The sequence below is a fragment of the Trichoderma aggressivum genome, assembly GCF_033847375.1.
Source record: "Trichoderma aggressivum f. europaeum strain CBS 100526 chromosome Unknown scaffold_039, whole genome shotgun sequence".
NCBI classification, from domain to species: Eukaryota; Fungi; Ascomycota; class Sordariomycetes; order Hypocreales; family Hypocreaceae; genus Trichoderma; species Trichoderma aggressivum.
In genome coordinates, this window is record NW_026946405.1 from 132,844 (window position 1) to 158,935 (window position 26,092).

Below are 26,092 nucleotides of genomic sequence, written 5' to 3' on the forward strand. Positions count from 1 at the left end.
CACTCTGCGTCACAGATTGTCTCGGGAGATGCCTTTTCCCTTTGGTGGCATCGTCTTGGCGGCGAATTATGTGGGCCAGTTTAGAGTAGCTCGGCGCCTTGAAATACAGCCCGAGCGGGTGAAGCCGCGATGGCCGTGACGCGGATGCTGGTAAAAGTTGCAGAGGGGATCAATGACTGGACTTCATTTCCGATCATGTATGTGCGTGCTAGTGAAGCGTCGCTTATTGCGGGAAAAAAATCTTCAAGGGCGGGAAGGGTTAGGCTCAATGGCCACCCGAGACGAGACATCGGGAGTCTGAGATGTCTCACAGTGAAACATGTGCGCCAAGGCTTCCTTCATGTTATCAATGTTGCTGCTGCTGTGACTGCGACTGCGACTGCGACTGCGACTGTGAATGTGAATGTGAATGTAAATGTGAATGTAAATGTGAATGTGAATGCGAATGCGAATGCGAATATGATTGTAAATGTGCAATGCTTCATAACGGATGCTTTATTCTTTCAACGCTCTATCTTGTCCACAAATAATGACGGCGCTGTCTACTCCTCATCGCCTGAAGGCTCCGCCGGCCAGAAAAACCAAGTAACAACCATGATGGCCTTGAGAACGGCGGCAGTCCACAACGCGCCAGCAATGCCAAGGGAGCTGTGCGAGAAGATTCCGCCCAGAACCGCGCCGACGAGCAGAAGCGTGGGCGCAGCCGCGCGACGGTTCCTCTCGGCGTTCTGGAAGGCAAAGAGATCCTGGTCCGAGAAGAGATCGCAGTAGATGCTGGTCAGGACGACGCTGGTCAAGGCGTTGTACTTGAGAGCCCGGCTGGTCACGGCCTGGCCGCAGCTCTGGAAGGCGACGAGCGCAAGAGGCGCCAGGACCGTCCAGCCGACGTGGTCCTTGTCCTCAGAGGGAGTCGTGAGGGTGACGATGAGGGCGGCGGCAACGATGAAGAGCGTCTGGGCGGCAAAGGACACGCAGAGCACCCATCTCCTCTTGGGCGAAAAGTAACGGTGGAAGCGGGCGAAGAGGAATGATCCGATGCAGAAGCAGGCGAGTGAGATGCCGGATTTGTAGAGACGGGCACTGGTAGGGGGGTAGATGAGCGAGGCCAGGCCCAGCCCGACGTAGACGGTGTTTCCTATGCGTTTGACATGAGATGGTTAGCGATTTTCGGGGTTCTCAGTCTTTGGACTCTAGTGTTTGAGTCTTGATCATCTCATCCCTCCATGGAACGAGGCACGCGATGAGATTCCTTATTCATCCAAGAGGCTGGACCAACCTGTTTGCATCGACACAAACGCGCCCCAGACCTGCGTCGACGCGCTGTCCAGCAGCCCCGTGACGACGTAGCACAAAAGAAGCACCACATCAGCCCACGATCGCGACACCTCGGCCGTCATTTGCCTGCGCAGGCGGGAGACGACGGACCGCGGCTTGGAGTGGCCGTTGCGCAGGAGCGGCTGTTCCTCATCGCCAGAGGCGCCGTTGGGCACGGCTGCAGAGCCGTTGGTGGTGCCGTAGGTGGTCATTGTTGGGGAGAAGCAGTGCAGTATCAGTCAATGAATGAATGAGTGAGTGTCAATGACAGGAATAAAGAAAGTTCAAGTCCCGTTGTGTTTGTCTGAAGCCTTCGCCGGTTCGAGGGGCCGCCGCGCCTATCAATGATATTCGGCAGGGGGCGATTAGATATCAAGTCGTCGGGCTATCGTGTTGCCGCAAACACTCTACAGTAATGTTAGCCCTTTAGCACATGCACAGACAGACTCAGTTTCTACCGCAGTTGAATTGCGCAATAGAGCTAAAAGGAGCTAAAACCGAAGCTTGGCCACCGCAAAACGGAACCCCCCTGCAGTCTCAGCTAGTCTCCATCAATTCTCCTGCTGCAGAACCCCCGGAGTCTATTTTTCTGCCGCCGAATGCCCAGGAACAGCAACTTTTTCATCGCCCAAATCCGAGCTTCCCATTGGCGGATACCAGATCTGACACCGACTTTCGCCTTGATCGCAGCTGCAATTACACTGCTGAGGGCGGACTTGGTTCGGAATCGGTCAAGGATCTCGGCCCCCTGCGGCTCCTGGCGGTATCGGGGGGCGGTCGAGGTACTTGTGGCCGCGCTGGCAGCAGGCGGCAGATCCGGGTACCCAGCTATCAAGGAGTACCAATCAGGTCCCGCTCCGCACAATCATCACCAGTGGGTTGGTGAGGCGATACCGCGACCTGGAGAATCCAGTACGGGTATGATACAAAGCTTATACCAAGGTTCTGCGCCGGCGACCCCCCATGCGACGCGAGGATAAGGAGGGCCAGCCTTGTACACCGAATGTATACGGACGTGACGTGCCGCAGACGCAGCGGAGGCATGAATTGTCGTACGAGAGAAGCTTGTGGCCTGCTTTATAAATCGCCGTGCCCGCCCGGTGTCCGACAAGCTTCACATTCCCCTTTGCAACCGCATTGAAGCTGCACCGACCGAAGCTCCCTGTAACGTAATTCTGCCAGCAACAGCAACAGCAACAGCAAACATGAAGCTCTCCGCAGCCCAATTGCTCCTTGCCGGAGCCAGCCTGACAGCTGCTCTGCCTCATCTCGACAGCCCGCGCCAGCGTCTGCTCAATGGCATGGATCTGCCCGCCAAGTTTGGCGAAAACAGCAAGCCCTACACTCCCGGCCACCGCGATGCCGAGGACAACTACATCGATGCCGTTGGCAAGAAGCTGGACCCCAAGCCGTGGCGAAACGGATTCGGAGCCTCGGTTCTGGGACCTTACAACCGCGACCGATCGCGTCAGAGCCCCGACATGATCCGCCCGCCCAGCACTGATCACGGCAACATTGCCAACATGCGATGGAGTTTTACTGATTCCCACGTGCGAATTGAGGTAAGAAAATGGGGGAAAAACCCGCTGCAAATCGCCTGAAACCCGGGCGGCCGCTAATTGACCCCCCCTGCTGACACCGGAACTGTAGGAAGGAGGCTGGACCCGACAGACAACCATCCGTGAGCTCCCCACCAGTGTCGAGCTCGCCGGAGTCAACATGAGACTCGACAAGGGCGTCATCCGTGAGCTTCACTGGCACAAGGAGGCCGAATGGGCCTACGTGCTTGATGGTGAGGTGCGCGTCACTGCTCTCGACTACGAGGGCGGCAACTTCATCGATGACCTGAAGAAGGGTGACCTGTGGTACTTCCCCAGCGGCGTGCCTCACTCTCTGCAGGGCCTCGGTGAGAACGGAACCGAGTTCCTCATCATTTTCGATGACGGCAACTTTTCCGAGGAGTCGACCTTTATCCTGTCTGACTGGCTTGGTATGTCTCATTGTTACTCCTAAGCTACATGTATGATGTATATACTAACGACGGGTTTTTACACAGCTCACACCCCCAAGTCCGTCATCGCCGAAAACTTCCACCTCGCCCCTGAGCTCTTCGACCACCTCCCCGCCGGCGAGAAGTACATCTTCCAGGGCTCTGTGCCCGGCTCCATCGAGGACGAGGCGCCCAAGGGCAAGAACGTCAAGAAGTCCAACTACCAGTTCACCCACAAGATGCTGGACCAGGAGCCCAAGAAGACGTCCGGCGGCGAGGTGCGCATCACTGACTCCAAGAACTTCCCCATCTCCAAGACGGTGGCCGCCGCCCACGCCGTCATCGAGCCCGGCGCGATCCGCGAGATGCACTGGCACCCCAACGCCGACGAGTGGTCCTTCTTCATCAGCGGCCGCGCCCGTGTCACCATCTTCGCCTCCGAGGGCACCGCCCGTACCTTTGACTACGTCGCCGGCGACGTCGGCATCGTGCCCCGCAACATGGGCCACTTTGTCCAGAACATTGGCGACGAGCCCGTCGAGATGCTCGAGATCTTCCGCGCCGACGAGTTCCGCGACTTCTCCCTCTTCCAGTGGATGGGCGAGACTCCCCAGCGACTTGTCCTGGACCACCTCTTTGCCGACGACAAGGAGGCTGGTGAGAAGTTCTGGGAGCAGGTCAAGGACGCCAAGAAGGACGAGATTACGAAATAAAGCTTTTGACGATGCCAAAAGGAAAAAAGAAAACGAAGGAGAGGAGGAAAACGTAATGAGGAAACTTATTGACTTACTGTACATGTATTCACTGTGGGACGACGATTCAAGGGTCATGTCATCTGGAGAGGGCGTTTCTTTTTTTCAGCTTCTAATTCACTTACCGCCTCGAGATGCGAGGCCACTGTAGTTTTTTTTTTGGATTATCAAATTGCAAAATTTACAAAGTTTTAAGCATAAGAATAATCTTGTTCATTTCCCACCCTCATCTTTCGTTTCTCTTGAGCGAAAAGGAGCACTCGAAGCTACCAACATACATGTAGGCTGTCCTTTCGTCCCAAGGCTACGCTGGGGGGTTACATTAAAAGCCCGATATTTCGTACGTAACAAAAGGACCTAGACTAGAGCTTCGCAAACAGCTGCCTATTAACTCCGTACATGTACCTACCTACTCGTACACAAAACAAAAACAGCGTATTGCCAGCCAATCTCGCCGATTCCTGTGTTCTGGAACGCAAAGCAAGCAATCCCTTTTTGGGATAAAACCCGCGGATGTTCGCAACGAAATAGTAATCTGGCTTACGTCTTTATTAAAAAAAGGTCCATGTGTACCTATGGTGCGAAAACACTAGATGGGGGTCACTCCGGGAACTTTTCCGAGCCTGGGCGCGAAGAATTCCTACAAGGGGGTCGATTTTCCCTACATGCTTTTCTTCTTCTTCTCTCTGGTTGTAACCGTTCGATCAATATTGAAGTCAATGTCATTACGTGCGTTGCTCACGCACTGTCCTCTATCTTTCATCATATATGGTATAATCGGTCATATGACCTATACGAAAAGTACGCGCTCCCTCGTGTGTATGCCCATAGCCAATAAGGCTCATGCTGTTTATCAGAGCGTGGATTTCACTGTAGTACAACGTCAAATCTCTGTAATTGAAATCCATTTTGTTTACATGAAAAGTGTGGGTAGGCCCAGATTGTAAGCAAAACGCACCCTCATCCTATGATGCCACACGTGGGTTCATTTGCAGGATCATTTTCACGATAGGCTCTGAAATAGGGTTCCATAGATGTTATTCCTGAAAAAAAGGGGGTGGGCTGTACTACTACTGTTAGCGGCAAAGCAGCTCTCATAGCTCGGACGTAGAATTTAGCCCAGATGTCAATGGTCAGAAAACAAAACAGCCTTACATACAGCCTGCTGGGCGTAGAATAGCCGGGGAAAAGAATTGCATATTCAAAAATTTCCTGGTGTAACTCCTGACATCCAGACTATTTTCTGTTGCCCTTACATTGAAGTTACAGGTTGTCACTTTGTTTGCGGTCTCGGGGAGAGGCGGCCCTCTCACTTGCGCCAGCCCATCCCACATGCAGCTCGGCCACTATAATAACGTCCCGGAATCGATATCGAAAGCACCTGAAAAACAAAAGAACCACATCCATCATCTATCAAAGGGCGGCGTCTTTGCATCTACGAGAAATCATGCTTCATAGATAGAGTTATGTGTTGTCCAATGCAAAAATTCCCGAGGCCACGGCCGCTATTTTGCTCGAAGATAAGGCACGTTGGGCGAGCGGGCGTCGACCCGTTTGGGCAGTTGGCTAACATGTATCAGATCAATGCGATTATGTTATCTGCACACCACCTACCTCTTCTTGTTACAAAGCAGCAGCTACTACGAGTAGTATTTTCCGAGGTGCGCATGGGGGTGTCGTCCTTGTAGTGGCAATTTTATTAATAGGTGTCTGGTTGTCAGCCGGGGTAGACGCGGCGTAAAGGAAGGCATCACGACCAGATAGGTAGCAGCTTGAACGTTGTTGGATCGTCTATTCGTATATCAAGGAGTGCCCAATGGGTCCGAGGCCGGCAGTTTGGACGGAAAATCGCGCGATAGACCCATAACAGCACTCAGAGAGGCTCGAGTCAGTCTCTTTTGATGTGACCTTGACGAGCAGAAAAGGGCAAAGCCGGAGCAAAGCAAACGGCGTTGGTTTGATTAATGTGCAGCCCAAAGGCATCCACGGCTGTCTGCATGTCGATCACTGGACTAAGAACGGGCATAACAGCAGCTTCAAACCCAACTAGATTAGTTAAAACGTGAGGGAATCTCGGTGTAAACCTGTGTGATGCTGCAAGATGGGGGGAACTTTTGGACATGCCATGCGCTCGGAACAAAGATTTACGTGCCGAGCAGCTGCTCGATTGCCTCGGGTGTTTGATTGTATTAGGAAATGGAAGATTCCAAGTGGACGGGGAGTGTCGAGATGAAAGGGTGGGAGGGTAGGAAGAGGCAAATCCGATATGAAGACACGAATGAATGTAGAGGGCTTCGATGGAACATGGCGACATGTATTCTTGACGCCGCGAGCAATGCAACATCTATTCGTATGCGAAGCTGATGCCGGAGGAATATCGGCTTCAAACAGTTACCGACATGGCCGAGACAGGAGGTTCTCAACGCTTTACGAGTACATGGTGTAATGGTTGTTCATCCCACTGGACGAACCGGCGAGATTGGTGATCCTCCTCAGATGGCTGGGGCCAGGGAAGCTCTGAGGGCTGCAAAAGAACAGAGACGGGACAGGGGTAAGATGCAGTGCCAGGCCTCCGAGTCGTGAATTTTCGAGAAGGCACACGCCTCCCTATCCTCTCATCGGAGCGGCATCAAGAGCCGGAAGGCAAAACTCATACGAGGCTGGACAGTATGATGAACCATCCTTGCTGGCTGTAGATGAACATGGAAGAGTATGTATACGGTGACATGAGGGATACTACCCCGTTCTCGATGTTTTGCAGGCGTAATCTGTCAACCTGTCAATCTGTACTGTACCCCGTACACGCAGGCTGGGCATCTGGAGGGCACGTAGATTTGAAAGGCTTGGCGATGGGCTGTTTTATGTAATCTCTTGGCTGCACATCGGGTTCCTAGCCAGCAGGCTCAGTACCTATTACGGAGTTGTCCGGTGTACTCCGTACGGGAACAGGCCCTCTGTAGGTAAGGTGTGTGTGTATTGTGCTGTGCTGTGCTGTGCTGTGCTGTGAGAGAGCCTGGCCACCGGATCTGGAGCAAAATACGCGGTACTGCATCTGGACGACGACAGCCGGCGAGACAAGGGGAGGAAAATGCCCTGCTTGGGGCCCATGATTTGCCGTCCATGTCCCTCGAGAGCTAGCCTCTCCGGAGTACCACCAGGGACCAGGGAGTGGCCTTGCTGGTCGAGGTGAAGCTGACCCACGCTTGCTCGCTGCTCGGGGCTCTCACGCGCCGTGCCGGTGGTGCATACGCACACCTATTTTCTTGTTTCGTTCTGACAGTTGGGGTCTCGGCCTCGGTGCGGATGAGGTAGCAGTTAGTAAGTAATGATAAGTGAGACAGAACGGGCTCCAGTGGCAATTCCGGGCATGATGGGGACAGACGGGTGACAGCTGCCAAGGCGTGCGTAAGTGTCGTGTCGTGTACAGTAGTGCAGTGTAGTGTAGTAGGATGAAAGATTGGAAGCAAAAGGAGACGAGATTTGAAAGGCTACCTGTTACTAAGGTACTAAGATAATGGGATACTTCGATTGACCGTTTTCGATGCTCTGTCGCGAGTACCTGTACATGCTCCCACGCGCTAGACAGGCGCTACTCCCCCAGTATCTCTTGCTCTCAAGGCTCTCAAGACCCAGATAGTGGATGTCTTCACTGGTCTTTCCGCCTTCTAGCTCCATCGCTGCCTTTCCGCGACAATCTCTCCACTTCATCTCCATTTGCCTAATGTACCCCGCAAAGAGGCGCCGAGCTATCAAAGTGGCCTCTGACTCTGTGGTCAGACAAAGACAGACAACAAGATGATTCGAAACCAAAAAAGCCAGAAGTTGAGCGCGTCCTTCACCGGCCTGTTCTCTCGCCTGTTCACGTCAGCGGCACGCAAAACCGGGTACGTGTACGAGCACATGTAACGTCCGCAGTCGAATCGCAAACGGTGCATATTCGACCAGGGCTCGCCGTTCGACTGATGCAACTCTAACCAGGAATCGCTGCCCGAGTTATCCGTCGCTTGTTTCTAAAACGGGACCATCCCATGCAGCCTCAGCGTTGCATTTGCCCGCTGAAAACAGACCCGGTGTTCCCAAGGTGGACAATTTGCCCAGGAGGGGGTTCTGCAGGGTCGCCCAGCCCAATCACAGCACATGGGCGTGGTATACAGATAGGGCAAGTCGACACTAAACAGGGCTGGAACGAGCAGCTAAATCGTCGAGGACAAAGGCTTTGCGTTGAGAAGTTGGAGATGCAGACGCAGACGCAGCTGGAGCATCACGGCCCGGGATCAAGAAGTGACCTCCGCACTAGCCGCCTAGACTAAAACCATCTGCCGGACAGTCTGTGCCAACCACTCATGGAATCCCATCGCCATCAGATGCTGCTTCGTCGTCTTCATTTGAGGTCCGGAGAGGCGCGCTCTGCGATTCCCCTTGCCAGGAACAGGGGGCCGGTCGGAAGAAGCCACTCCCCCCAAGGCCCGGCTCCAACCAACTTTGTTGTCTGTTTTGCTTTGCTCCAACGTTCTCGAGTTTGTCGCAATTCGGGGTACGAGCACCTTGGTCTTGGTGAGACGACATGTACTCGTGTGTACATAGCCTGAAGGGACAGATCGCCATGCTGCATGCTCTGTTTCGCCATGCTGCTACTGTAAATGACAGGCGTCAATCAAGCGCTTCCCTTCTTCTGGGTACATGCTGTGTCACAGTCTTGGCTCGCATTCACTGCAACGCGATACCACCACTTCCGGAAAACCGGCACGGCTGGAAGCGAATTTGATAATCTGCCATTCCCATGTTACGCCCCTGGAAGCTCAGAGAGAGACCCTGAAGCCTCGCTCGTGATACCTGCATGGGCCTGGCTGGGCGCAGCAACAGGGACCAAGTACAGCGTTACCTGTACGAGTGATTGCATCTCTCCAACCACATGCTTGATGCCATCTCTCGACAGAGCCTGCAGGGCCATCCATGGCATGGGTTCTCCCGACCCCGCCCGCTTCGTGCAATGTGGAGAACCAACGACAGATCAGTCTCGGACGCCGTCTTCATGGCCAGTGGAGGCGTTTCCTCCAGACTCGTGGACAAGAACCGCCGGATGGCTCATCCAGGTGGACACAAGGTGGAACAGAGAGCCAAAAGGTAAATTGAACGCGTACAGGGGCAGAACAAGGCCGCCTCCCCGTCGACGATGCCTGCAACTGCAAGAATGCAATAAGGAATCTCCACCGCTGGCAGCGTCCATGCTAGCCGGCCGCTAAATTCGTTTAGCCTTGCACAGGGGGTGTTAGAATTGGAGCTATCGTCGAGGAAACGCCACTGAGGGGGCTCGCCATTGTGGACTGGAAATGTGACTTTTCACAGCTCGCCTCGTCGTGGGGGATGTGAAGGCCTGCTTGGCCTCCTTCATTGGCTCCGGGGCTGGCATTTTCAACCTAGGCCTAGGGCCCTGACTCCTCACGCAAGTCTGGAGAAGCTAGTTAGCGAATATTACCCCGTCAATTTGGGGGCGTTTGCTAGACTAATTGTCCTTTGTTCTGGGGATGAGAATTAAGCGTCACGCCTCCTCGCATGCTCCATGTTCATACAGTACTTGCAGACAGGTACTCGCATCTCCAGCGTTCGAGGCAGAGGGGAGTGTGTGAGTACGAGTAGGGGAGGAGTGAGGGGACTTGACCAACCTCCTCGTGCTCGCAGGCATGGCCGTATAGGTATACGGAACAACGTGCCCTGGCCTGGCTCTTGTCGGCGATCTATCACGCCGGCCATAAGCCCAGCTCAACCTGCGGCCGATTGTACGAGTATATGTCGAATGGAGCACTAGCACGAAGCTCAGATTACTTCGTACATGGGGGATAGAATGATGGACTGAATGCTTGTCGAATGCTGCATGCACGGAGCAATTGCTCGTTTATCCTGCATACAACGAACGTAACGGGAATCCAGGCCATGCAACATGACGTTCCCGTCTTGCAGAGGACCTTGAAATACTGCCGAGCCAGGCACTCGTGTGTCTCGAGATCCGCGTTCGCTGCCGTCGACGCACTTGTTAGCTCCCAGTGCTACCCCTCTCGGTGAACCATCGACGACTCTGATTAAGGTTGGTGTGCCTCGTCTTCGCCTTTGTTTTGCCCAGGGAGGGTGGTTATTCGGATAAAGTTGGTGTGCTGCATGCGACAGATTCGGATTTTCCTTTTCAAATCTAAGGACCGGTACCTTTTGGAGGGTACCATTCGTTCGCGTTTGATTTCTTGAGCCCGAGTGTTGCACCGCCATTCAGCTTGAAGCAGACCTGCTTGTCAACTGCCTAGGCTTAGGCGTTGATAGTCATCGCCAAGGAGACGTCTTGGGGGTTTTGGAGTTGCCATACTCGCACCTATATAGAGTCGAGTAGCTCCCCCCTTTTCTCCTTTTCCCACACAGCTTTGACCACCGGCGTCTGGCTCCATCGATAACATCAAGGTTGGCCCTAGTTGTTGTTTATATATACATTTGCTTTTGCATACACTGGTGTTTTGAGGCTTGTCGAGTTGCCGCAACTCCGAGACCTTTCCGAACCTCCAGACCTCTAGCTTGACGGACACTTTCCGAGTCTCTCCGAACATCACAGCCATGGAGAGAGTATCCAAGGGCCTTTCAAAGGCTAAGGAAGATGCCATCACAAGTTATCGTACCGATGCCAACTACAACAGGGTCAAGCGCTGGGCTGGCCCTATTGCTCGCCGCATCCCATCTGCCACGGCTGAGTATCTCATCGAAAAGGTTCCCATTATCCAATGGCTGCCCAGGTACGACCCCAAATGGCTGCTGAACGACTTCATTGCCGGCATCACTGTCGGTGTCATGTTTGTGCCCCAGGGCATCTCCTACGCCAAGATTGCCACTATTCCAGTCGTTCATGGCCTGTACTCCGCCTGGATTCCATCTTTGCTATACCTCTTTATGGGTACTTCAAAAGGTTAGTCGAGTTCATTATTGCCCGCTCTTTTGACAATTGGAATCTTTTCTGCTTCTTCAGTGTTGCTGACACGGGTTATTCCATTTTGCAGAGGTGTCTACTGGCCCAACATCGGTTCTTGGTCTCCTCACCGCTGAGGCGGTAGCTTCCATGCCGGATGAGGACCCAGCCACAGTTGCTTCGGCCGTGGCCTTCATGGTTGGCGTCTACGCTCTCATTGTTGGTGCTCTCAAGCTAGGTTTCCTCCTCGATTTCGTCAGTGGCCCGGTTTTGACTGGCTGGATTTCCGCCGTTGCCTTGGTCATCTTGCTTGGACAAGTCGGCTCGCTCGTCGGTCTAACGGTCGGCTCTACAACTGTCGAGATCATTCGCGGTGTACTCGGTCATCTTGACAAGATCCAGGGAATGACGGCCTGCATTGGTTTGACCGGCATTGCGATGCTCCTTATCTTTGAACACGTTGGCAAGACTCTTGGCAAGAAGAACAAGTGGATCAAGTTTGTCTGCACCAGTCGAGCAGCAGTTGTTCTTGTCATCTACACTCTGATCTCCTGGGGTGTTAACAAGAATCGAGCTGAGACTGATTACATGTGGGCTGTGACTGAGATCAAGTCTAACGGTCTTGCCAAGGCTAAAACTCATGACACTGCCCTTCTCGCCAAGGTGGCTGGTCGAGCTGTTGCCCCGTTCATCGCCATGTCCATCGAGCATCTAGGTGTTGGAAAAGCCTTTGGACTTCGAAATGGATATGACATTGACCGCTCTCAAGAGCTGTTGTTCCTTGGAACTGCCAACATGGTTGCCAGTATTCAAGGCTCGATGGCTTCTGGAGGCGCCATGAGCCGCACAGCTGTCTCCAGCGAGGCCGGTTCCAGGTCTCCGCTCAACTTCATCTTTACTTCCGGATTTGTCCTCTTGACTCTCTACGAGCTGGCTCCGGCCCTGTACTGGATCCCCAAGGCTACTCTTGCTGCTATCATCGTAAGTTGTTCGGTCTTATCTAGTGGTGCTCCAAATATACTAACGTCTTACCTTTCTTTCTAGATCATGGCTGTCGCCCATCTCGTTTCCCCTCCCAAGCTCTTTTACCGATACTGGAGAATCAGCTTCATCGACTTTGTTGGCTCCATGCTAGGATTCTGGGTGACACTCTTCACTTCCACTGAGATTGGACTGGCCGTGTCTGTTGGTTTCAGCTTGGTATACACCCTTCTCAGGCTTGCTTTCCCACGACTGGTCAAAGTTACCCATGCGCAGACTGAGAACAATCACTGGACGCTCTCAAAAAGCCGCCCTAATGACCCGGAGATTGATGTTCCCCCTGAGGCATACCTTGTCAAATTTACCAGTGACCTCTTGTTCCCCAACGCCGAACGTCTCAAGAACTCAATTGTCGAAGACATCAAGGTTCGCTACGCGCCCACCACGACAATGGTACAGGCTGCCGAGAAGAACCGAATGTGGAACGACTCAACGAAGCGCCGAATTACCAAGATCCGCCACCGCGAACAAATCTCGCCCATTGAAACCGACCATTCTCCTCTGCGCTACATTGTACTTGATTTTGGAATGATTTCATTTATTGATACAACCGGCGTTCTACTCCTTATTGAATTGAAGATGACTCTACGCAAGTACTTGGGCAAGGAGTTGCAGTTCCGCTTTGTCAACATGGCTCCTCAGGTGCTTGAAAGATTCACTCGATCAGAGTGGGAGTTTGCTCGCGAAGGCGAAGAGAGAACCGGAAATGAAGACGTCATCTACTCCTCTTTCGAGGTTGCTCTTTTGCACCGCGATGGAGATGAGAAAGATGAGAAGGTTGAGTTTGTGGAAAAGACTTTGGACGTGTAAGGGGTTGAGTCTGTGGTGGTGAGAGTAAGGGCTTGGGATTTGGGACTTGCGTGTTGGAATACCAGGGACAGGGGCTTGGAAACTCCTGGAGGAGTTTTGGGAACTAGGGATTTTCTAGCGATGGAATATGGGCAACGTTACGATTATGATCTCGATATCACACTGCTGAGTTCTCTCAGCGACAATTTTTAGCTTCACAATTTACAATTTTACCGAGACTCTTCTTTTACTTTTTTCATTCTCGAGGATTTGGGGCATCACCTCGGATCGTAGCCTTTTTATCAATGAGATCATAATCGACAAAACTGACTGGACTCTTCCAACTGCGAGTCCGAGACGTCCCGATCAGCCATCACCAGACTTGACTGACTATACCGAAACAGCTCATCAAAGCAAAGGCTGCCTAGGCCAGAAAGTGTAAAACTGAGACTATAATGCATGTAAGATGGAATGGCGCCAGTCTGCCCCCCTCACGGATATTCGTAACCGGACGAATCTCGGTATCGGGGGAGGAGGGAAGTCCTCCAAGCTGCCTTAGCGTGTGTACGCCTTCGTGGTTATGATTCGAAGGGAGTACTTGTTAGAGTCAAGCTATTTGATGTTTGCCCCTCATGGTAGATGCGGGATAGAGTTGGGGTAAAATTCAATAGCTCCAACCTGAAATAGAATTGGGAGAATAGTGATTTGGAACTTTTGGATACGTGAGAGGAGAGGAGAAGGGGGGGTCAGAAGAATAGGGGGCAAAAGTGAGAAAAAGAGGAGGAGGGGAGGGGGGGGGGGATATGCGAGGAACCTTGGTTTGGAGGCAAAAAAACGAGCTGGATACTTGGAATCTTGCTTGGGGGTGTTTTGGAGACGTGTTGGACAAAGAAGAAAAGGGGGTGTATGTAGGGTAAAATGGTATGAGGAGGGCGTGGAAGGGGGGCGTATGTAACTCGCGTGTTAGACCGTACTTGGACACTAAACGGGGGGGAAGACTTTGCTACTATGACCTGACGAGAGTAATTACGGGGGTTGTCCGTGGCTGGGTTGGTTGGAGGAGGCGTATATGGCGTATAGTTGCTGGGTTCTTGCTTGCTTTGTAGTGTAACTTGGGGTACAAGGCAGGGAATGGGGAGAGTGGAGGAGGAGGAGGAGGAGGAGGAGACTGGGGTCCATGTGTGTATGGGAAGTTCCGAGCAGGACAAGGCAGTAAGCCCGAGGTGGCGATGAGGGAGATTCGAGTAGCGGTAAGGATGGAGTGGGTGGAATGTCTCAGAGGGGGCTCTCCGGGCCGCTGTAGTCTATACCGGTGGCGATTTGTCAGTGACATGCCTAGTATAGTTAGGTATAATGATGTTTTCTTTTCTTTATTTGTTTGTTCTATTGTTGGAGGGCGTTTCTTGGAGTTTTGTGGAATCGTATATTCCTTGTCGTGGCGAGATGGGGGATACCACATGACTGAGAGATTGGTTTCAGGGTCTACCCTGTCATGTACGACTTTTCTTGGAGGAGGAGCAAGTTGAGATAAGGGCTTTTGCATTGCATTGCATGTGCATTGCATGACTGGTCCTCCGTTAGCAGTCCAACAGCTATCTGTGTACTCCGTTTACTACACCACCTTGGCTGATTTCTTGTTGACATATCCATACTAAGCCTCACCTCTGGCTGAAAAAGGTTGTATTATATTACTCACCTTCCTACGGCTGTTTCATCTTGTCTTATTCTCCTTATGTGAGCATTTTTGTCTCCATGTATTGACATGCTCTGTCTCCCCCCTACTACTGTCTCGCAGTAGAGATGGTAGTTCCAGGATGTTCGACTATCGATATACTTCTCTGGCACCTATAACACATTTGCACGTCTGTTGAATATACCTTTTGATCTGAACCCAACATGTATTGTGATTTGATAGCTTATATCTTACTCTAACTTTAGGATGCTAGGTAAGGTAGCTAAATAGTGAATTGTATCTACTATGATAGCGTGTAGAGATACTCCGTTTATATTTCTCACGTAGTGACTACTAGGTAGCCAGAACCATCAGTTAGCTCATTGGTATCCCAACGGTTGCTATGTGTCCGTGTAATTGCCTGGCTCTTCAAATATATGCAACTATCACTCCCTTTGTTTGGTAGCTGCCACCATTGCTTCTTTGTTCTACATCACTACATTATGATAGCATCAATACTCTCTTCCTGTATCATTGCCTCCTATTATTACTACTAGTCTCATCTAGCGTCAATACTCTCGTCTAGTATGAATACTCTCATCTAGTATCTTCTAGTATTAATACTCCCATCTAGTATCTTCTAGTATTGATATTCTCTTCTAGTATTAATACCCGCTTCTACTATCAACGTTCTCGTATGGTATCAATAATATTTTGAGATATTTGTGTAAAAATGTGCTATGGGGCTTGTAACCCCAGTTCGGGGTGATGGCTATGAAATGTCACATCTCCAGAATGGGACTCGACGAGAGAGGAGCTACGGCAGGGACCCCGACCAACCATCCGACCCAACCCGGTCGTGGCAAGCGCTTACGTCGGTTGGTCAACCTACATGCTTGGGGCTGCCTTCGCGAATCCCGCCAGATATACTGACCACGAGACTCTGCTCAATGTCGCAAGTGCCTCCTTCGAGGGCAATGAGTTTAAAACAGATCCTGGAGGGAACGTCACGGGTCGACAGACCATCCTACACTACAGCCTTCTGGTCAAAGCCAACTTGATTCCCTTGAAGCAGTTCGTCAACAAATCATTAGAGCTCAATGAGAGTATAACATCTGCTCATGTCGCTACTTCTCTCTATGTTATCCCCAACCAAGAGTCAAAGAGACAACATTCCAACTCTTTTAAAAAACTGAAACTCCCTATGATAGCCCAACTCAAGTTCAATCCTGCTTTGGAAAATGCCCCTAATGAGTGTTCCCATCTTCTTGCAGGCCTCCCGCATAACCAGCACTTCAAGTGCCTTAACGTGAGTCACGTGTTAAAGGAGAAGATGAAAGCAGCATTGTGCAGCTATTCAAAGACATTATTTGTCCCTTCTTTGCATGACCAGTTCTATTGCATCTGCTAAATCTTCTTGGACACAACCAACACTAACTTCTAAGCAACAAGAGCGAGAGAAGACATATATTTGACTCTCCTCTTCAGTTCTTTCGTTTCCATCATTTTGCTCACCACATTGAAATCTACCTACACTCTGAAGTCATGCAGGTTTCCGATATGTGCAAATCCTGTAGCCGGTTTGCTGCGTCAAGCTTCTGCCGGCTGCCAGTTGCCAGCTGGCACATTGGCCGCCAACTCCAGGCAGCTGGCAATGCAAACGCGAGAAATATCTACAATCAGCTATTCTCTCCGCTTTAAACTTCTCTTTTGCAAACTTTTCATGCACTTTCCAACTCCCAATCTTTTCCTCCTCTATCTGTTCTGTAATTTCGCTCTCCAAGCCGCCCAACCGCAAGCTCCCCGTCATGACTTTGATCAAGTCAATAATCGACCATGTGGTCCTTCCTCCGAAGTTACCCGGAGAAAGAGAAAAGAATTATCAAGAAATATCCGATGAAATCCTCAAAAGACTTGTTCGTGCCTGCGAGGCGGCAAAAAGTCTGGCATATCCACCGTTCGCCGATGCTTTTATCTCTCTGAGCGAATCTCTCCAAGCAGCCATGGATCTGAATCGGGGACAGCTTGAACGAGAGACACTGATAAAGCACTTCGGTAAACTTCAACCAAGCACTGTTCTTATTTGCTACGTCGTCGAACAAAATGCTGCAGTTTTAATTCGACGTGAGAATGACCAGTAAGCATCACAACCACTCTGCAAACATAGATTTCGGTGTACTAACGAGGCTACCGAAGAAATAACCAACAGTCCGTCGTGATAGAATGCTTCGAAGCCTCGCCCACGACTGAGCATGTGTTGGCCGCCGATAATGCCATGGAATGGGATTTCCCGGGGCGTGCTGTGCGCTTGAGTCTCAGCGACTTTAAGGACGAGAAACTCCAAAAGAATCTTTCTGCCTTTCTGGAGCGGGCCAGCATGGAAGCTATTCACGGTCTTCAAGCAAAGGCCAACAAAGCAAATGTGTCAGTCGCCGAATCTCGAGACACCTCCGGTCCTGCTCTTATTTCCGAGATGCTCATGGTTCTCCTGGAGGCTATTGGCGAATTTGCTCATGTTACAAAACTCAAAAAGAGAGTAAGAGATGATGTGAACTTTGAGACGGGTTTGTTGCCGTGGAGAAGATTGCCCTTTTGGCTTATATTGCGAGTGGCGGCTCAGAGACACCTTCATCTGTCGCTCGGCGGATCGGGAAGAGCAAGCTACAAGCTGTTAATGGGCATATTCTTTGCCCAATTGCTTCAAGATTCTACAAATGAGCTCGTTTCCCTCAACAAGACAGATGAACACAACAAAAAATTGAGGCTTGATCCCAACATGATCATCACTCTTCGGACGAAGTTATGCCGCCGTATGGTCAAGCTAGAGCAGGAAAAAGCCAATCTTGAGATGCACAGTGAACATTTCGAAAGAATTTTCGGTCGTGTTGCTCCGAAGATCAGAATCACCATAGAGCTTTCAAATGATCGTGTTGAAAAACTGTGGGGTGGCTTCAAGCGAAAGACAATACGAAAGGTCGAAAGTCTCCATCAGAGAGCCACTGAAAAATCTCTCCAGCTCTCACTTAAGAAAAGCGGCAGCTATCTCCAAGAGCGCTTAAAAAGTTACAAATCACCAACTATATCTTCCAAAGATGGCTCACTGGATCTTCCCAATCCATTGGAAAAGCCTGTCCAAGAAATTCAAAACTTTACAAAAAAGATATTCCAATTGGCATATATGGAGAAAAGTCTTAAGCTAGGCATTCCATCAAAGGGATCTACTATTGAAGACACTCAAGCCTGTTGGTCCCAAATCGTGAAGAGCATCCGGAAAGTGTCTCTGGCTGTTGGAAATACCTATGATGGCGATCCTATCCTTCAAAGTATCAAGATCCTCACAATTTTCGAGCTTTGGATGGGAATGGATGAGTGTTCACTCACGATTTGGCCCCTACTAGGCGATTACAAGCCCGTCTTTGTGCCTGAACTCCTCGACGCGCTTCAGTTGCCTGCACTGCCCGATATGAAGCGGCTGCTAGTAGTCCAAAGGTATCTGGCTAACCGTCATGCGCAAGCTCGACACGATCATATTTTTAGTACGCTTGGAAGTTCCTCCTTCGCCCTCCGGTATGTAAAGCAGACCAAGAAGATGAGGGAGTTGTTGGAGTCAATTATCACCTCGTCGAACGACAACCGCGTTGCTAAGACACAAGAGTGGGAAACCAAAACGGCCGAATATGAAGAACACTCTGTCCAAATGGAATTATTGAGCTGCTTGTGTACTCATTATGAAAATGGTAGATCAGACTCCCATGGCTGCGAGAAACACTGGCACCAAAGGAGCAGAAGGCGCATTACAATTCAGCATCATGAGGATTTTCTCCCAAAGGACGAGGTAAGAAGCCACATGATCGTATTTGAGCTGGGAATACCTTTGAATCTATCCATATATCGCGATGAAACATGGAAAATCTTTAGAGACCTGGCACATCCCACTCTCCCGCCACCCCAATCGCCTTCTACGACCTTGGGTGAATGCCCTCACCTACAGGGTTTCATGGCACCACACGAGAGACGCATATCGCTTGCGTCTGAAAAGAAATGCTTCATTCAGACCCATTACAAATTTAGTCATGGATTAGTGCCTCTTGAAAAGATCATGTTGCCATTTGCAGCAGATTTCCAGCCATTTGACCACGAGGCCAAGATTTGGGTTCCGGATCTCTTTAAGACTTCTCCCACGCTGTATCACCTTTGCGAAATCCACGTTCCAGTTGGACTTTCAACAACAGTCCTTAAGCCACAAGTGTACCCGGCTATGGATTTTGACGGACCATCTTCCTACGAGATTCAAGCCAACCTCACCAAATGCCCTCCCGGCAAGTCAGTGGCAGAATTCTCAGCATACCAGAAACTTCTCGCCGGCAAATCACGCCGTTGGCTCAATATCCTTGTGGAACTAGGCTCTTCCAACCTGAATTTCAGCAGTGAGGACACGACTTTATTCCTTTCTCAATTGGCTGTTCAGGCCGGACCACGTGTTCATGAAGGCTTTGACGATCTACGAGATGTACATTTGGTGCTGAAGGAGAGGGAATTTGTCCAGCAATTAAAAACCCAGATTCAAATTCGATTGGAGTCCATCTATACTAACTGGAGGGAAACGAACTGCATGGAACTTCTTATCAACTTGAGTTTGCGTGCCTTCTCTTTATCGTCCGACGACGAAATGCGCAGTCAGTTCAGGGAGCTTCTCATATCTGCGAGAGAGGCTACTCTCATGTGGATCACATCGTCTCAAGAAGAATCAAGGAGGATCACGCATAACAAAGACTCTGACCGAATCGCTGCCTATGGGCTTAAAGCATCACTGCTATGCCGTCGTACTTTCGAGATCAATCTTGGCTCTCAAACAGGTTTATCAGCAATGGACCTTTCAACTTGGATCCGGGCTTCGATAGCACTTCAGGAAAATCCGGTAATGCGAGTCCCCAATATTTCAGATCAAATTAGAAGCAACATGATTCACGATGCAAGGATGGCTTTTCGCATCAGTTCTATGGTTCAAGCTGCCGTCAACAATCATCCACAGGTGATAGAGGAGGTGATTAGCGTTGTTTGGAAGGGACTTAATACCAATGCGGTGCAATCTATACCATCTTGGTCATATCTTCCGCCTCCACGCTCATATTGGATTCAGTACATTGTGCCCGAGGATCACGAGCACTTTCGAAGCAAGCAAGTGCTTCACTTACATATTCTTGAAGGCCACTTCCTTGTGAACGGAAAGCGGCGAGGGAGTCTGCCCCCTAATTTTCGGATTGATCCGTCCGTCAAGCTTCTGTTTGGGAACTGTAATCTGCGTGTTTATGCTTCGGCCATGATTGGCATGGAGTATACTATTGCTGATCAATTCGAACGTCAGCGTGTTCACCTTGGAATGCGCAATTCTCGCGCAGTGATTTGGACAGAAGGAAAGAACGGGCTCTTTGAGTTTGTACCACGCGAGATTTTTGAGTCTTCTGGCACATGGGATTTTGATCTGCCAATGAGTCTACTGAGCGCTTGCACCCATTGGCTGAATCTGAATACGGGAATCTTGGAAGTTCGACGACACCCGTCGACTTGGAACCGGCGACTACGAGACTGGACAATTGACCTTGACAAAAGACGGGCAACTCGTGGTGAAAAAGTGAGTCTGGTTGATCCGCATTCTTCGGAATTCAGACAAATAGCCAGAACATTTGAGCACTTTGAGGCGCCGCGGAAGTTGACAGTCTTCCAGTCATGCTCACAAAGGGGTAAATTATCCGTCGAGCTTCGTCACTTGGATCTTCAGTTCCATGTCAATAGTAGTGGCTTGCTCTTCTGTAAGCAACTTAGGGCTAATATTGACATTGACCAAGATGCCGGAACTTGGTACGGACTTGCTAGCAAAATTGTGCTACGAGACGCCGCGGATAAAAGCAAGAGAAGTATCATTATACCTAACGGAAAATTATCACAGAGAGTACAGCTGGACTACACTGGTATTCACGTGTCTGCCTCCTTTCAGGCATCCGACGGGTACTTTAGGTTTGACATCGACCAAACACTTGGCCGCTTATCATCACAGCCAGAGCCGCTTTTGTTGTACAGAATGGCCCTGTGCCACGCTGTGACATCCTTTTGCTTACCAGATCCTCTCACGGGAGTTACCGGCACAGAAGAAGCGGTACGAATTCTCCAATCAGGCGCAGCACAACCTTGGTCTCCTTCGTCTTTCTCAGATCTTGAAGAGTTTGCGTTTCTTCTCCCTCAGCGAGAGTACTACCCTCGTGATTTAAAACGTCTGCAAAGAGTAGCGTGGAATAGCAATCTTACGACGACAATCCAAAGTGATCAGTTTGGGGGTCTCATCCGCGAAATTGAGAGACAAGCAGGCAACTTGGCAGAATTTTTACCTATAGCCAACGAGAAAGAGAAGTATATCGCAAAAGAAACGTCGCAGCTACGCCTCCGTGCGCAGCGTCGTCGCTTGCTCTATGAACGTACAACGGAGGATACTGCAAACCTAAGCCAGTCATATCTACTTTACGTACCTCGTGATAGACAGTCAACTCTAAGAGCCTACCGCGTACACAAAGTTGCCGAAATGATACATTCCCGTTCTCTGCACATAAACATGAGCCACAGTGTCAAAGAGATCCTTGATAACTGGCATAATATCGGTGGTTTTAACGAAGACCACTCCCAACTTGAGACGGCAAGCCTCAAATGTCAAATTGAATCTGAGATCAGGCAGATTTGGGGCTCCCTGATAAAGTTGTGCTGTAGCGAGAATGACCAGCTATCACTAACTTTTAGACTATGTCTGCTGGTGTTCGACGCCAGATGCAATGTGGACATTGTTCTATCTTTAGGAGCATTCTGCTATATCAAAGAGCTTCAAGATTTAGAGCAACCTAATCATGGCACATATGTAAAATTCAGAGACCGTGAACCCATCTCAGTCGAGGTCATCCAGAAGCTCATCTCCAAGTCATTCCTGCCTTCCCCTACTACGACATATGAGGCGAATCAAAGACAAAAAGAGCAAGCAGAGTATAAGAAAACGTGCGAAAGCCAGGGAAAAAAATTCGCTCAGCGTGTACTGAGACAATGGCCCGAACTTCCGGTGGCTATGACCTCTGGTGATATATCGGCCATAAATGTTTCCTCTGCCTTGAAAGCGATTCAACCAGAGTGGGATCGCAGGAAACAAAATATCCAGTTGGCAGCTTATGTTGATCAGGTTGATGCCATTCTTAGCCGATATCGTACCAAGCCTCGTGGTGCGAAATTACTACGCTGGCCGGCAACTTGGAAGAATAACCTGTTCTTTTCTCTTTCCGGCTTCAAACACCAAGACATCATTCCCTCTATTTCCCAAGATTTGGTGACCAGAGTTGGTCCAGACCTCGCCTACGTTAAGAGCGATTTTTCAACCAGGATGATCGATTTTCAAGCGCAAAGCAACAAATCTCGAGAAACACCGGTTGTACTTTCAAACAGTTTCACCGAACTGGATCAGATTTTGCACTCCTTCTCTCAGTCGCCCAACGCCCTACGCCAGGATTTTGGCATCGATCTTTTGCGCAGCTTAGCAAGTTTGCAATCTCTTAACCAAGGAACGAGCACTATTCCTACACAGTGCCTTCCAGAAGCAGAAGAGGTTACTAATGCTATCCAAGCACTCCAAGTGACTGTGGTTGCGTACCGGGAGTCCATTCGAGATGCATTTTGGTCCGACGATGCTCGCCTTACATGGCTCACCTTGGGTGATATGCTGCCCTGTCGGACACAAATCGAAATCTTGAGACTGTTGCAAACTCGAGCCAATCATCAATTTGGCAGTGGAATGAAGGAGGCACTCGTACACTACGGTTGCGCGATTGCTGAGATACAGCGGTTGCGACGCCTCAGAACTGCTATTCTGCTAAGAGATCACCGCGCCGTAACTGAGGAGCTTCATAACGTCGGCCATGAGAATTGGGATCCTGTAAAAGAAAGCCCAGACTGGCTACTGCTTGAGATTGACAGCAACATTTTGATTCGCACGGACCAAATTGATGTTGCGCGGGATATCATCAAACCTGTCTCTGGTAGGAATAGTGTGTTGCAGATGAATATGGGAAGAGGTAAGATTATGACCAGATACTCATACGCAGAACCTACACTAACTTCTACGCTCAAGGCAAGACATCTTGTATTATGCCTATGGCTGCAGCTGTATTAGCAGATGGTCACAACGTCTCTCGTCTCATCGTGCCAAAATCTCTCATAATGCAGACGGCCAACATGATACACTCGCGACTGGGAGGCCTTGTTGGGAGAAAACTGCATCATATTCCATTCTCTCGCCAGACGCCAACGACGGAAAATTCCCTTCAGCTGTATAAGCAACTGCATGTGGATATACAAAAATCGAGAGGATTGATCTTAACGAGCCATGAACATGTGTTGTCGTTTAGGCTATCAGGACTACAGCGCCTGGCGGACAATAAAGCTAAAGAAGCAAAAACGATGATAAACTTCCAGAGCTGGCTTGATACTCACTGCCGAGATATTTTGGATGAGTGTGACTTCACGCTATCGCCCAAGACTCAGCTCAATTATCCCAGTGGATCGGAAAAGGCGTTCGATGGACACCCCTTCCGATGGCAAGTCGCAGAAGACATTTTGTCCATGGTATCAGATTACATACCACGATTGCAGGCATCTTTTCCTGGGAGTATAGAGAGGTTGGCAAGTTTTGGGGGATTTCCAGCCGTCCAGTTCTTGAGAAGTGACGTCGTGGATGAACTTCACCGGCTTATAGTGGATGATGTTGCCGGCGGTAAATTACCAATCCTTCATATTGAGCACAATTTGCACGAAGACACACGAATGGCCATCAGGCGAGTCTTATCTGACAAGAACTTTGACGCGAAGGCCTTTGAGAAAGCCACCAGCTGTTTCCCTAATCCTGACAGCACTGCAAAAGTACTACTTGTCGTTAGAGGATTAATTACTCGGAAGATATTAGTGCTTTGTCTGTCGAAGAGATGGAATGTTCAATATGGTCTTCATCCAAACCGACCTCCCCTCGCTGTCCCTTTTGCAGCAAAGGGTGTGCCTTCAGAGCTGTCCGAGTACGGTCATCCGGATGTCGCCATCTTGCTCACCTGTTTAAGCTTTTATTCAGCCGGATTGTCATACGAGCAGTTTCTACATGGCCTAAAGAATGTGTTGGCATCTGAGGATGCAGAATCAGAGTATGGAAAATGGGCTTCAGAGTCAACTCTGCCCCCATATCTGCAACATTGTACTCTCATCAACTCAGATGATGAGTCTCAGATGAGACTACTCTGGAATCTCCTTTGTCGCACTCGAGCAGCGACCAACTACTACATGAACAAATTTGTCTTTCCGTCACATGCGCGACAATTTACTATCAAGCTCCAAGCCTCAGCGTGGGATATTCCTCGAGATTCTGGAGAGGAGACTGCCTGTGCTGCAAGAACGACAGGTTTCAGCGGCACCAACGACAACAAATATTTACTACCCATGAATATTAAGCAAGAAGACCTCCCTGGCTTGATGCAGACTAATGCCGAAGTTCTGTCGTATCTATTGCAGCCTCGCAATCGGAGATACTCAGTCTTGGTTGACCGCAATCTTCGACGTCTCAGTGAACACGATGTTTTGAAGAAGATGCATGATCAAAATATCCGGATTCTCATCGACGCAGGTGCATATATCATTGAGATGGGCAACAGAGAACTGGCACAATTGTGGCTCCGGGTTGATGGACAGGCACAAGCCGCCGTTTACTTTCGTTCAGACAACAGGGCTTGGGTGTCCTTTAGAGATACTGCTAAGCAAGACATGCCGCTACTGGCAACAAGGCTCGCAAATAACCTGGAGAACTGTCTCGTGTATTTCGATGAGGCGCATACGAGAGGAGTGGATCTAAAACTACCTGAGGATGCACATGCCGCACTGACTTTGGCACTGAAACAAACGAAAGACAATACTATGCAAGGTAAGCAACTCTTTCCACCAATCATATCCCTTACTACAGTCATAAATCCTTGAAGATTGGTTCCGTTTCCGCATATATGGAAGAAATGGATGCTAACAGTTAGACGATATCGCAGCGGCCATGCGTCTTCGACAACTACGAACAACGCAATCTGTGACATTTTTCGCACCTCCAGAAGTTGATATGAGCATTAAAGATGTCTGCCGCGGCCGATTGCCAAATACTACCAATATTGAATCTTCCCATGTCATCTTTTGGCTTCTGGAGCAAACCTGCAGAGTAAACGAAGATTTGCAACCGCTTTTCCAGGCACAAGGCTTTGACTTCTGTCGGCGTTCAAATGCAGTGTTGCAATACCCAAAATTCTTAACTTCGGAGTTTTGCAAGTATGGTTTTCTGGAATTGCAGCACAGACAAGAACATATGACTCTGATGGAATTATACGGCGGCACATCCAACTCTCTATCATCGCAGCATCTGGGAAGTGTGCGTTCTTCTCGCCTTCAAGAATTCACCGATAAGCTATCAAAATATGATAATACTGTTATCTGGCAGGCAGACGCATTTAGCGAGATAGAGCAAGAGCGCGAGCTTGAGACACAAATCGAAACTGAGCGCGAAATGCAAAAGCCTGTTCATTACAAAGCACTCGAATATCCCGGACTGAGTGCGGTAATCCTGTACTTCTTCAGGACTGGAAAGCTGGATACCACTGGCAAAGAAATCCATCACGCTTTTGACTATATCGGGGCTACTGAAGTTGGTAAAAGGCATGGTATTCGCGATACCGGATCGAAACTCTTTGTCTCGAAGGAATTTAGCCGAACTATTGGGCTCAATGAGAAAGATTACTACGTGGGTGATTGCTTTTTGGTAAGTCAAACCCTAATATCCATTATCTGTACCTTTCCACTTTACAATTCTAACATTTTGATGATAATTATAGCGCCCCGTGGAATGGATCCTCTGGAGCCCGTCTACCCGGACTGCTCTGGTGATTATGCCAGAAGAAGCTGAACTTCTGATTCCGAAACTTCGACTTGCCCGTGGCAAACCAAAAGTTCATCTAATCGCCTACGCGGCTCCTATCACTCGAGCCATGGTGCCATTCAACAACCTCCGTTATTATTCGCTCCCACCAATCTCTCTTAACGCCACGTTTCCTACATGGCTCAAGATCGAACTCGGAATTCTTTCAGGTCGGCTTTACACCAACTATGAAGAGTGGAAGCTTACGGATGATTACATTAGAGGCCCAGGGCGTAGTTTATCTATCACTCCTATGTTTCTTCATAAATGGCTTGCTGTTCGCTGTAGAGCTCATGATGTACTCCAAACGCCGATGGGTTACATCTGCCAGGGCCGAACGGCGACGGAGGCTCATCCTTTCTTTGTCCAACAAGCGACCGTAGTCACTCCTACGCTTCCGGTTGCCCAGGTTGAGGATCCCGTTGAGGAGATAAAGGATGAACAGTGGGAAGAAGACGGCAGCCTTGATGAAGACGGCAGCACCTATGTCGATGGAACCGAAGATAACAATGTCGAAATATACGATAGCGACGAGGGAAATGATAGTGAAGAAGAAGATGATGGTGATGGGGGATATTAG

General features: G+C 49.8%; 4 protein-coding genes across 4 annotated transcripts; 3 read left to right on the forward strand and 1 right to left on the reverse strand.

Annotated features, from left to right (window-relative positions):
* Positions 1-542: 542 nt before the first annotated feature.
* Positions 543-1,526, reverse strand: Triagg1_8197 (uncharacterized protein; the record flags this gene model as incomplete). Its single annotated transcript, XM_062903016.1, has 2 exons — positions 543-1,135; positions 1,277-1,526. The coding sequence occupies 2 exons, from the start codon at positions 1,524-1,526 to the stop codon at positions 543-545; spliced, it is 843 nt and encodes a 280-aa protein (XP_062752826.1).
* A 387-nt stretch (positions 1,527-1,913) lies between these two features.
* Positions 1,914-4,017, forward strand: Triagg1_8198 (uncharacterized protein; the record flags this gene model as incomplete). Its single annotated transcript, XM_062903019.1, has 4 exons — positions 1,914-2,232; positions 2,497-2,876; positions 2,965-3,304; positions 3,371-4,017. The coding sequence occupies 4 exons, from the start codon at positions 1,914-1,916 to the stop codon at positions 4,015-4,017; spliced, it is 1,686 nt and encodes a 561-aa protein (XP_062752827.1).
* A 6,633-nt stretch (positions 4,018-10,650) lies between these two features.
* On the forward strand, positions 10,651-12,847 carry Triagg1_8199 (uncharacterized protein; the record flags this gene model as incomplete). The annotated part of the gene is made up of 3 exons (XM_062903020.1): positions 10,651-10,996; positions 11,088-11,977; positions 12,041-12,847. The coding sequence occupies 3 exons, from the start codon at positions 10,651-10,653 to the stop codon at positions 12,845-12,847; spliced, it is 2,043 nt and encodes a 680-aa protein (XP_062752828.1).
* Positions 12,848-15,390: 2,543 nt separating this feature from the next.
* Positions 15,391-26,092, forward strand: Triagg1_8200 (uncharacterized protein; the record flags this gene model as incomplete). The annotated part of the gene is made up of 6 exons (XM_062903021.1): positions 15,391-15,807; positions 16,283-16,635; positions 16,695-22,597; positions 22,654-24,483; positions 24,599-25,356; positions 25,430-26,092. 6 exons carry the CDS (start codon positions 15,391-15,393, stop codon positions 26,090-26,092), a joined length of 9,924 nt encoding a protein of 3,307 aa, XP_062752829.1.